This window comes from Asparagus officinalis, chromosome 4 (genome assembly GCF_001876935.1).
Source record: "Asparagus officinalis chromosome 4, Aspof.V1, whole genome shotgun sequence".
NCBI classification, from domain to species: domain Eukaryota; kingdom Viridiplantae; phylum Streptophyta; class Magnoliopsida; order Asparagales; family Asparagaceae; genus Asparagus; species Asparagus officinalis.
Window position 1 is genome coordinate 70,189,099 of NC_033797.1, and position 11,541 is coordinate 70,200,639.

The window sequence follows — 11,541 nt, forward strand, 5'->3', positions numbered from 1 at the left end:
TGCCAGAACGCGGGCCTGCGTTTGACTCGTTCAAACACGAGCTGAACGGTTCCAAAACCGTTTCCCACGATCTAAGGGGATCACAACTCCACTCAGGAATGATTTAAGGGGCGGTTATATCCCATTAGCCCCACTTAGGAGCGAATTAAGGAGGTGGTTACACCTCTTAATCCCCTATAAATAACTAAAAATCAATTCAGTTCAGGGTGGGTCGGTTGGAACTTCTTGGCAGTGAAAAGAGGATCCTTCATTCTTCGGTTGGAGCTTTGGATATCGGCAACAAGATCTTTTTCATCATTGGCTTATGACCGACTTTCGGTTAAATCAACTCTTTCATAGAGTTTTAAATTCGTTCAGAGTTCTTCACAACATCAAATCGTGAGGAGAAGACCACGTTCCAGTGAAACAAGACATCGGATCGTCAACGAGAAGCAAACTCGACGCGAGCATTCGAGGGAGGCATCTCATCGCCACCGTGAAGAACCCAGAATTAAACAAAGGAGAGAATCCAGATCATTCTCTTCTCTTTTGTAATCAGGAAATCCAATTGTAACTGAGTTTCATGTACTTCTCATACTCATCTACATGTTCTTGTCCGGAAGGATGATCATCTTCAGCAAGATTGGAGTCACCAAAAGCAACTTCTATCATTTCCTCCATCTCCTCTTCTGGAAATAAATTTTCTTCATTGTCTTCTTCTTCATTATCGGCAATATTAGGAGCTACGATTTCTCCGTGATATACCCAAATTGTATAATCCTTAATAAAACCATGCTTAACAATGTGAAGTTCTACATCTTCCTCCTTACGATGTAGCCTATTCCCACAATGGCTGCACGGACAAAGAATCATCCCATATTGGATCCTATCGTGTTCACGCACAAAATTTATGAAAGAGGCAACTCCTTCAATGAATTCAGGCTTTGTGCGTTTTTCACGATTCACATACATCCAATCCTTAACTCTGATATAGTCACGTGTCATACCAACCTAAATTAGTCAAAGTTAGCGATAAAATTTCTTAGAAAGTAAATTCAGCACATTAAAAATGTGGCACAATCAAAATAAAGATAAACAAGTTTTAAAAAAGTAAATTGTACAATTTAGCTTAGCAAGACTTTGCAAAGCACAAAGATTAGGTTAATTTAATTTACAATGGATCGTAACCGGTAAATATCATTCATAAAATGCAATACCAATTCATAATGACTAAATATGTAAAACTGACAATTCGCAATACCAATTCATAATGACTAAATATGTAAAACTGACAATTCTTCACACTACAACTAAGCAATAAGCATACTAAGTAGAGATGTCCTTGTTTAGCTCAAGAAACATGAAGAATGTCAGATAGGGATACTAAGTAGAGATGTCCTTGTTTAGCTAATATCAATATGCTTTCTCAATATCAAGATGCTTTCTCAAGATGAAAGATGACAAAGCAGACACTACGTAATAAAGGGACCAGATTCCCTTGTCGACTCAGGCACAAAACATTTGATTAAGGAAATAAAAATTCAACTAAAAGACAATAGTTAGCAGGAAATTATATTAACAAAATAGAATATTTCACTTTCTAAATCCTCTCATGGCTATCTGGAGAAAGCCAAGATTTGGCATTTCCTTTGTAACATGTGTACAGACAACAAAGATATCAGTTTGAGGTCAAAACCAAATCCAAAGCCTTAGTAGTTATTCATTCAATAAGTAAATTGTAGATAAAAGACTGATTATGCTATGAAATTGTAGATAAAAGACTCACTTTGATTTCTGAGCAGTGGCAGCAATCTTTGGGCGGCGGAAAAGAGGGGAGAACGGAGAAGCCGACGGCGCCGAAGGATAGGGTTTTGAGGGGGGAGAGCGGAGGCGGCGGCGACGGCGGCGATCGAGAAGAGAACTGAATTAGGGGGTTTTGACCTTTTTTTTTTTTGGTAAAAAAGAGGGGGGGGAACTCCCGCTATGTGAAAATACCAGCCCCAACGGTTGGAACCGTAGGGGCTGATGCACGTTGTCCCAACGGTTCCAACCAACTGTTGGGGCTGATGGCTTTTGTACTAGTGGGGTAATCCATCTATTGACGAGTAATTGCACAGTGTATGCTTGACTTCGAATCTTCATATATATAGTATAATTTTAGCATATCTAGTAAATAAACAACAACAAAACCCCTCTTTCAGTATAATCATCACCATGCATAAAGTGCACCACTGAGACGATCATAATGCATTTGACATTGACTTAGCTGTAGAAAAACCTACTTGTTCGTCAGTATTATGCTGGATGCCCTCGATCGTTCCTTAAATTACAAAAACTCCCAGCCCTTTTCTCTCTTTTCCCCCCTTTTATGATTTCAGTTGTTCCCATTAAGACATCCCCTCTATAAGGGGTTATTTGTATTGCAATATTTTTACAGGGGTTATTTGTATTGTAATATTTTTAAGTCTCTAAACCATTGCACCATAAAGTAATGTTGAGGGTTAAGAATTAAATTTTTATATTCTAACACGTCCTTATAGATTGAGCATCCTTTTAATGGGTGAAAACCTGGACTCACACTGTTGCGCGCAGCGGAAATTTCGGCAGCACTTCGGCAGCACAACAAGAGAGTCAGATCGTAATAAGAATTCTCGTCTCACCAAGGAGACAAGAATCTGAAGCGGATATCTCAACCAAGTGAGATATCGGCTCTTCCTCTCATCAGTTCTAGGACTGACCTGTCGAGGGATCCTAAAAAGCTATTACAAATCACACAAAAGCGATACAATCAATTTTTACGTGGTTCGGCAAATTGCCTACGTCCACGGGGCAAGGAGGGGGGGAGATCTACTAATAGAGAGAGAGAATACAACTAGGGTTTACAATCACTCTCAATCTAAACCCTCAAACAAACTCTCAAATCCCTCACAAATACCTCTCAAAGGGATGCACAAAACCCTAAAAGAGACTACACAAAATCTCCTCAACTGCAGCCGCTATCTCCTCTGTCTTCGTACTTGCTCAGCCGATTGAAGACAGCCGCAAAAAATCCCTCTGCTATTCTCCTGCAGCCGCACAGACCCAATTAGCCTCCTTCGCTCAACCTAAGAAAAAAACAACGTTTATATATAAACGTGATGTTGGGCCTTCGTGGGCTTCACTTGCGGAAAAAGAAACGCGTCCGCGTCCGGCTTCTTCATTCACGCGGCTTCATCACACGAGTTCGCGTCCGGCTCGTGGTCTCGTGGTCCCCACCTGCACAATTCTCCACCTCGGTGAAATTTTCCAAAAACTGAGCCGACACCAAAGCAACCAAATGTCCCACTTGTTGTGACCAGTACGACCGCAATCCACAACAAGTCGAGAACCCGAACGAGAGTCCAAACAATCTCACCCCCATCAAAATCAATTAATCCAAACCGGCTGCATCGTAAAGACTGCCTACGTATCCTCTTGCCCAAGGAATCAAGCCTCACGTAGTTCATCCAAATGGCCGTCAACGGCCTCACCTCAACAATCACGGATGTGCAACAAGTTTCGACAATGATCAAACTTGTTGCTCGGAACCACCTTAGTGAGCATATCCGCCGGATTATCCTTCGTGTGGACTTTCACAATTTCCACATCGCCATCTTCAAGAACATCTCGAACGAAGTGATAACGAACGTCAATGTGCTTCGTCCTCGCATGAAAAACCTGATTCTTCGCCAAATAGATAGCACTCATATTATCACAATGAATAGTGACGGGCCTCTGCGATATACCAAGTTCCTCCAAAAGTCCTCGAAGCCAAATAGCCTCCTTCACAGCCTCCGTAACTGTCATATACTCTGCCTCCGTCGTAGACAAAGCCACCGTCGACTGTAAGGTGCATCTCCAACACATCGGCGCACGGGTCAAAGTGAACACATATCCCGTAGTAGACCGGCGCTTATCCAAATCCCCGGTATAATCCGAATCAACATAACCAATGCATAACTGCCCACCTTTAGTGTCCCGCTCATAAACCAAACCAACATTGAGCGTACCTCGAATGTACCTCAAAATCCATTTCACGGCGTCCCAATGACCCACTCCTGGATCGTGCATGTATCTCGATACCATGCTTACTGCCTTTGACAAATCTGATCTCGTACATACCATCGCGTACATCAAGCTCCCAACCGCACTCGCATATAGAGTCTTCGACATCAACTCTCTATCTTCAACTGACTTCGGTGAAAGACCAGCTGAAAGCTTCAAATGGGCTCCCAAAGGTACACCAACTGGCTTCGTATCCATGCTAACATGGAATCGCTGTAGAACCTTCTTCAAATAAGCCACCTGTGTCAAACAAATTCTGCCCTTCTTCTTGTCTCTGCCGATCTCCATCCCTAGAATGCGCTTCGCCTCACCCAAGTCTTTCATCTCAAACTCATTTGATAGCTGAACTTTCAATTCATCTATAGCCGACCTGGAAATAGAGGCAACCAACATGTCGTCGACATATAGCAACAAATAAATATACGCACCTCCTTTCAACTTGCGAAAATATACGCAAGGATCAAACTGGCTCCGAGTGTACGAATGACCAAGCATAAAACCATCAAATCGAATCTATTCCTTCCTCCTGTGCATAGCCCTTCGCAACCAACCTAGCCTTGAATCTCAACGGAGTGCCTTCAATGCCCTCCTTCTTCGTGTATACCCACTTGCAACCAATTGCCTTCCGCCCCTTTGGAAGCTCAACAAGCTCCCATGTATCGTTCTTATGAAGAGATTCCATCTCCTCCTGCATAGCCACCTGCCACGAATCAGCCTCCGAACTCTGCTCGGCCTCTCTGAAAGTAGTAGGTATCATCTCATCGATACTCTCCACCGGAAGTGCATATGCAACTGTGTCGGCATACCGTGCTGGCACCCGTATGTCTCTCCTCTGTCTCCGTGCCGCAATAGAATCCTGAACCTGAGCCGTCGGTTCCTGATCCTGCACATTTGTACTCGTATCCTCCGTGTCATCGTCGTGCTCGCCTGGCGTCACCTCAGTCGGCACCTGCATGGATACTGTACCATCTGGACAATGTGGAGCTGCATCGATCTCCACCACCTGCGATATCTCCTCCGTCGGGTCGCTCTCCACCTGATGAGAGCTTGGAAGCTTCAAGATAGAAGCTTCATCAAACGTGGCGTCCCTACTCAGCACAATCTTCTTATCAACTGGATCCCAAAGCTTGTATCCCTTGACATCACGCTTGAATCCTACAAATATGGCCTTCCTAGCTCGAGGTTCCAATTTATCAGTTTTAACATGATAATATGCAGGGCACCCAAATACCTTGAGCTGGTCATAATTGCTGGCTTTCCCGACCACATCTCCATAGGGGTTTTCCCCTCAATCGCAGATGAAGGCAGCCTATTAATGAGGTGGCTCGCATATGTAAGTGCCTCAGCCCAAAAGATCTTCTCCAAACCACTCTGCGACAATAAGCATCGGATCTTCTCCAGTAAAGACCGATTCAACCTCTCTGCCACCCCATTTTGCTGCGGTGTATGACTAACTGTGAAGTGTCTCTCTATGCCCTCGTCTCGACATAGCTGCTGAAAGGGGTCAGAAGTATACTCACCACCGTTGTCGGATCGCAACGTCTTGATCTTTCTCCCAGTCTGCAGTTCCAATCTCTTCTTCCACTCCACAAACAAATCTAGGACTTCACTCTTCTTCGTCATGGTGTACACCCAACAACGCCTAGAATAGTCATCTACAAAAGTGATGAACCAATGTCGACCACCAAGTGATGCAGTCTTGGTGGGACCTCAAACGTCTGTGTGCACGTAGTCCAGGATGCCCCTCGTCTGATGAATGGCAGTCCCGAACATCACTTTCGTCTTCTTTCCAAGAACACAGTGCTCACAGAACTCAATCTTTTCACTCTTGGCTCCCTTCAATAGTCCCTGCTTACACAATGTCTGTAGTGACTTTTCACCTGTGTGCCCCAACCTATAGTGTCAAAGTCTGCTCATGTCCGCTTCTGAAATAGCTGAAGCAACCTGGCCAATCTCGGTGCTTCCCTTCAGATAATACAAATTCCGATTGCGGACTCCCCTCATCACCACCAATGATCCCTTAGTAACCTTCGCTACAGCGTTTTCGAAAGTCACCTTGAATCCCTTCGCCTCCAAAGCTCCAACTGAGATAAGATTTTTCTTCAGTTGAGGAACAAATCTCACCTCCTTCAACTCATGGACTACTCCATCGTGCATCCTAATCCGCACGGTACCTATCCCACAAACGCCACAGGATTGATCATTTCCCATGACAACAACGCCCCCGTCGACTTTCTCAAAAGATGCAAACCAGTCTCGCCTAGGGGCCACATGAAAAGTAGCGCCGGAATCAAGCATCCAATCTGATGCATCCACATGGTTCACCTCCGGAGTAATCAGTAGAGAAAAGCACGAATCATCGGAATCATCGCCTTTCGCAATATTCACCTTATTGGCCTTCGGGCCTTTTTTCTTGCCATTCTCTTTCTCCTTGAGCTTCGGGCAGACTCTCTTCCAATGTCCCTGCTCCTTGCAGAATGCACATTTTCTTTGTTAATTGGTGGCGGCTTCTTGACTTTGACCTTCCTCTATTACCACCTTTCGGATATGGGCTTCTACCTCTCGTCGATAAGGCCTCGCCTGAAGTGCTAGCACGGGAAGTCTCCTTATCCTTCCTTCTCAAATCATAATTGGTCAAAGCGTTAGTCACTTCACTATAGCTGATAGAAGATCTCCCGTTCAACAAACTCAAATCATAATTGGTCAAAGCGTTAGTCACTTCACTATAGCTGATAGAAGATCTCCCGTTCAACAAAATGAGCACGAAGGTATCACACTCCTCATCCGGTAAGGAGCCCAACAAAATAATCGCCTTGTACTCATCCGATATCTTCTCATCAACATTCGCCAAGTCCGACAACAACTTAGTGTAGTTGTTCACATGAGCCGCTAGCGAGTGCCTCTGGACATCTGAAATTCTGAAGAGTCTTCGCAGCAAGTGCAACCTGTTCTCAACACTCTTTGTGAGATACTACTTATTGTTGAGAATTTCTCACATCTTCATTGCAGACGTCACCCCAATCACATGATATTTCAGTTCCTGTTCCAAACAGGACCTGATCACCCCACAAGCGTTCCTATTCATTTTCTCCCATACCGCCTCATCATATTTAGGTGGCCTCTCGTGGACCATGATGGTCTCTTCCAAATTCTGAGCATTGAGCGCATCCTGTACGTCGCTCATCCACAAACCAAAGTTGATTTTGCCGTCATACTTCACCACACTAATCTTAGTGTTCTGAAAACCAACTTGTATTGTACTCGCCATCGATTTGCTGCTTTCACCTTCTTCTCCCATTGCAAACTAACTCCAAAATTGTAGAGAAAGAACAAATTTGATAGAAATTAAGAACCACCCAACTGAACCCTAGATTGGATTCCAAATAGATTTCTTAACCACACGAGGAAAGCGAAATCTCTAACGGCAACTCCTAATGCTATCTCCACCGAAGCCGAGAACTCCAAGAACTAAGCTTCACACAAAATCTTCCTCTACCAAAAAACCCTAGATCTGAAATCTAGGCTCTGATACCACTTGTTGCGCGCAGCGGAAATTTTGACAGCACTTCGGCAGCACAACAAGAGAGTCAGATCGCAATAAGAATTCCCGTCTCACCAAGGAGACAAGAATCTGAAGCGGATATCTCAACCAAGTGAGATATCGGCTCTTCCTCTCATCAGTTCTAGGACTGACCTGTCGAGGGATCCTAAAAAGCTATTACAAATCACACAAAAGCGATACAATCAATTTTTAAGTGGTTCGGCAAATTTGCCTACGTCCACGGGGCAAGGAGGGGGGGAGATCTACTAATAGAGGGAGAGAATACAACTAGGGTTTACAATCACTCTCAATCTAAACCCTCAAACAAACTCTCAAATCCCTCACAAATACCTCTCAAAGGGATGCACAAAACCCTAAAAGAGACTACACAAAATCTCCTCAACTGCAGCCGCTATCTCCTCTGTCTTTGTACTTGCTCAGCCGATTGAAGACAGCCGCAAAAAATCCCTCTGCTATTCTCCTGCAGCCGTACAGACCCAATTAGCCTCCTTCGCTCAACCTAATAAAAAAAAACAACGTTTATATATAAACGTGATGTTGGGCCTTCGTGGGCTTCACTTGCGGAAAAAGAAACGCGTCCGCGTCCGGCTTCTTCATTCACGCGGCTTCATCACACGAGTCCGCGTCCGGCTCGTGGTCTCGTGGTCCTCACCTGCACACACACACAACGATGTTTAAATTCGTGGCTAGTGAGATTTAGATATGGATTGATCTAATACCATCTTAAAATCCCTAAACATCACATCATAACTTCAAACCTGCAGTAATGATTGATGGTTATATTTTTATTTTTAACAAAATAGCCTTATATGATATTTGTTAAAAGTAGTCAAATATTATAATTTGTTAAACGTAGTTATATTACTTAAGTTATTTTCTTAGGACAATGTTCCATTTCTAAACATAAGATGTATAGTGTTTTATGATCAGCAGAAAGTAGAAATTTGTATCAATTTATCTTCATTTAGTGCAAATTTTCTTGCACGATCAATATATCTATTTGATTGGTCACGGAGACTTTAAATTCGTACGAGGAAACATTTAAATTTCAAAATTGGAAATATCACCTTGCATATAGATTTTGCTAAATTCTAAGTTTGCAAGGAGATGTGTAAATTATATTATTTTTGTGTTAACCAGTTTCGAATGAAAAGGAAAAGGAAGGGAATTAATAGATAAGGCTCATAGACTACATTTCTTTTCCTCAAAATCCATAAAAGAAAAAACCCTTCAAAAAAAAAGAAAACTAAAAACAACTAGCCCCTTCTTTACTTCATCTGAAAGCTTCTGAAGTCCAAAACACCAGCACTACTAAGGCCGAAAAACCCCTCACATTTAATACATCCGTTGCTTTCCCTCAATCCCAACCTGCAATCAAAACAAAACACTTCTCTCTTCACAGAGACCCCCTCAGTCTGCTCTACAGCAGGAGGACTTATGCAAAGCTCCAAATTCAAATCTAAGCACTGTGTTGGCGTTGAATCGTTGCTATTGCTGCTACTTCTGCTGCTATTACTGCTCCTCTCTTTTTCTTGTGAAATGAAGTCCAGGTTCTGCTTATCTTCTCTATTTTTAGTGAAAGAGATGGTGACATCCGAGACTGGTGCTCGAAGTGGTCGGTGGCTGGCCGGATCTATTCCTTGGCTTAGTAGCTTTCTTTTGATGCGTGTGTTCCAATAGTTCTTGATCTCATTGTCTGTCCTTCCTGGTAGCTCTCCCGCTATCGAAGACCATCTGAAAATATTTTTTTTTAGAATTTATTAATTTTAGCATGGTATGTAGAATAAATGGATCAGTTTAGATCATATGATTTTTTTTTCCTTAATATAACAATGATGATGCATCCTAGACGGTCATCTTTTTTCAGTAACCGAAGTTACATATGTTCAGAAAATTTATTAATTAACCAAGAGAAAGAAAGTATACAATATGCAAAAATAAATTAGGAGATAAGAGGGAGGATTAGAAGACCACAGACTAATCATAACACTTATCATTTCCTATAATTGACATGCTGATCGAGTAGTTGTTTAAATAAATTAAAAAAAAAAACACTCTTTAGTACTGTAGTTGAGAGGATATAATTAAATTCATGTTAGTAATCCCCATGTGAGCGAGTATGCCCTCACATTGATTTTGAATTAACTTTGATTCATTTCAATCTCTTTGTAGTTTAAGACAAATTTAATTTCTTTAACAAATTAATTAAACATGATGAAGTATTAATGGATATTATACACAAAAGACATGAGACTATATGTATGTATGTATACATACTGTTGACTTAACATGTATTTATGTTAACTCTTACTTGTTGCCTAATAAGCTGTGGAGCTTGATAATGAGCTCATCCTCTTCCTCTGTGAAATTCCCACGCTTTAAGTCCGGCCTGAGATAATTTATCCAGCGGAGCCGGCAGCTCTTACCGCATCTCAGGAGCCCAGCAGCCTTGGGCAGTGACCGCCAGCATCCTTCACCATGTTGGCGTATATAAGCAGAAAGCCTCTCATCTTCTTCTTTGGTCCACGCTCCTTTGTTAGTGTGAGCCTTTTCACAGCACGGAGACCTTCCCATATTTTGAGAAGTAGTGTAAATTGGTAACTATTGAGAGTTAATTTATAAAAAGGAAGAAGGAAAGAATGGTGTGGAGTTGGTTAGTATTGGTGGTGGTGGTGGGGGGTATTTCTAGATGCGTGAGCTGGTGAGGGAATAATTATATATGAAGGAGAGAGAGGGAGTTGTTCGGGGTTGGTAAAGGTTTGGTCTCTCTCTCTCTCTCTCTCTCTCTCTCTCTCTCTCTCTCACTCATTAACTTGCTAATCACATGCTTTATGGTTTTAACGACAAGTCTCTGGTCAGCTAACCATATGCTTATTTTAATCAAGTCGATCTGTTATGTTTTTCTATAATGCTCCAAGATGAGATTACCTTAAAAAAAGCCTTTTCAAGATGAGATTACCTAATTAAATTAAAAAAAAACTCTTCAAGATGAGGAAATTTATCCGCTATTGTACGATTCACGTGTTCAATAACATTTAAGTTGTGGTTTATTTCAAGATGAGGATACTCGGCATCTAAAAAAGACGCTTAATATTGTTGGCGCACGCCAGCTGCAATTCGATACTGTATATTGCAAAATGTAGCCCGCAAAAGCATTACCGAATAGGCTGATTAGATCTCCTCGATCTTCATAAACCAATCGATTACTTGGCGATATTGAAACCGCGAGAAATCATGTTCAAACTAAAGAGAATAGCAATATATTTCAAAAAAAATTACCACGGAAAAATAGATTGGTTATAGGAATCTTAATGCGAATAGAATTCCAAAATAAATCCAAAACAGGAAAACTTCTTGAATCAGTCTAACATACGGGTTTGACCGCGCGGCATACTGACGGAGGATTTTGTTGGGCAAACCAACCGGTTGTTTTGCTTTCCGCTTCAATTCTGACTCTTCCTTTATCTTCTAGAACTGAAATGCAAGGCCATTTCCCAACCTGATGCGTCCCTCTATTTGAAATTAACTTAATAGCAATGGTCTATCATTCTAATCGTCTTGCCCTTTGCCTTTGTTATCAGTCTCAATTAAAGTTAGGGGCTTATTTGAAAATATATCCTAATTTGGTGCAAATGTAATATGAAATTTTTTATATAAACAAGGGACTTTTTTTTTTCAATGACTTTCAAAGCGCTTAAGGATTCAAATAAAATTTGGCTAAAACATTGGGAATCTTCACTCAACTTGGCCCTCTAATAAGAGAGTTTAACGAAATGAACCCCCAGGGGTACATAAGAACCAAGAATAATGAACCTCCAGCAAAATAAGTCGAACCCAGTCAAAGCGACACTCAAAAATCCAAACCGCTAAAGAGACGCCATAGAATGGTAATTACATGCAAAAGTGAATGGAACAGA

At 41.9% G+C, this 11,541-nt stretch overlaps 1 protein-coding gene across 1 annotated transcript; it reads right to left on the reverse strand.

Annotated features, from left to right (window-relative positions):
- Positions 8,771 to 10,274, reverse strand: LOC109837682 (myb-related protein Hv1-like). The gene is made up of 2 exons (XM_020406013.1): positions 9,936 to 10,274; positions 8,771 to 9,358 (listed from the first exon to the last, which is right to left on the reverse strand). The coding sequence occupies exons 1-2, from the start codon at positions 10,196 to 10,198 to the stop codon at positions 8,893 to 8,895; spliced, it is 729 nt and encodes a 242-aa protein (XP_020261602.1). The 5' UTR covers positions 10,199 to 10,274; the 3' UTR covers positions 8,771 to 8,892.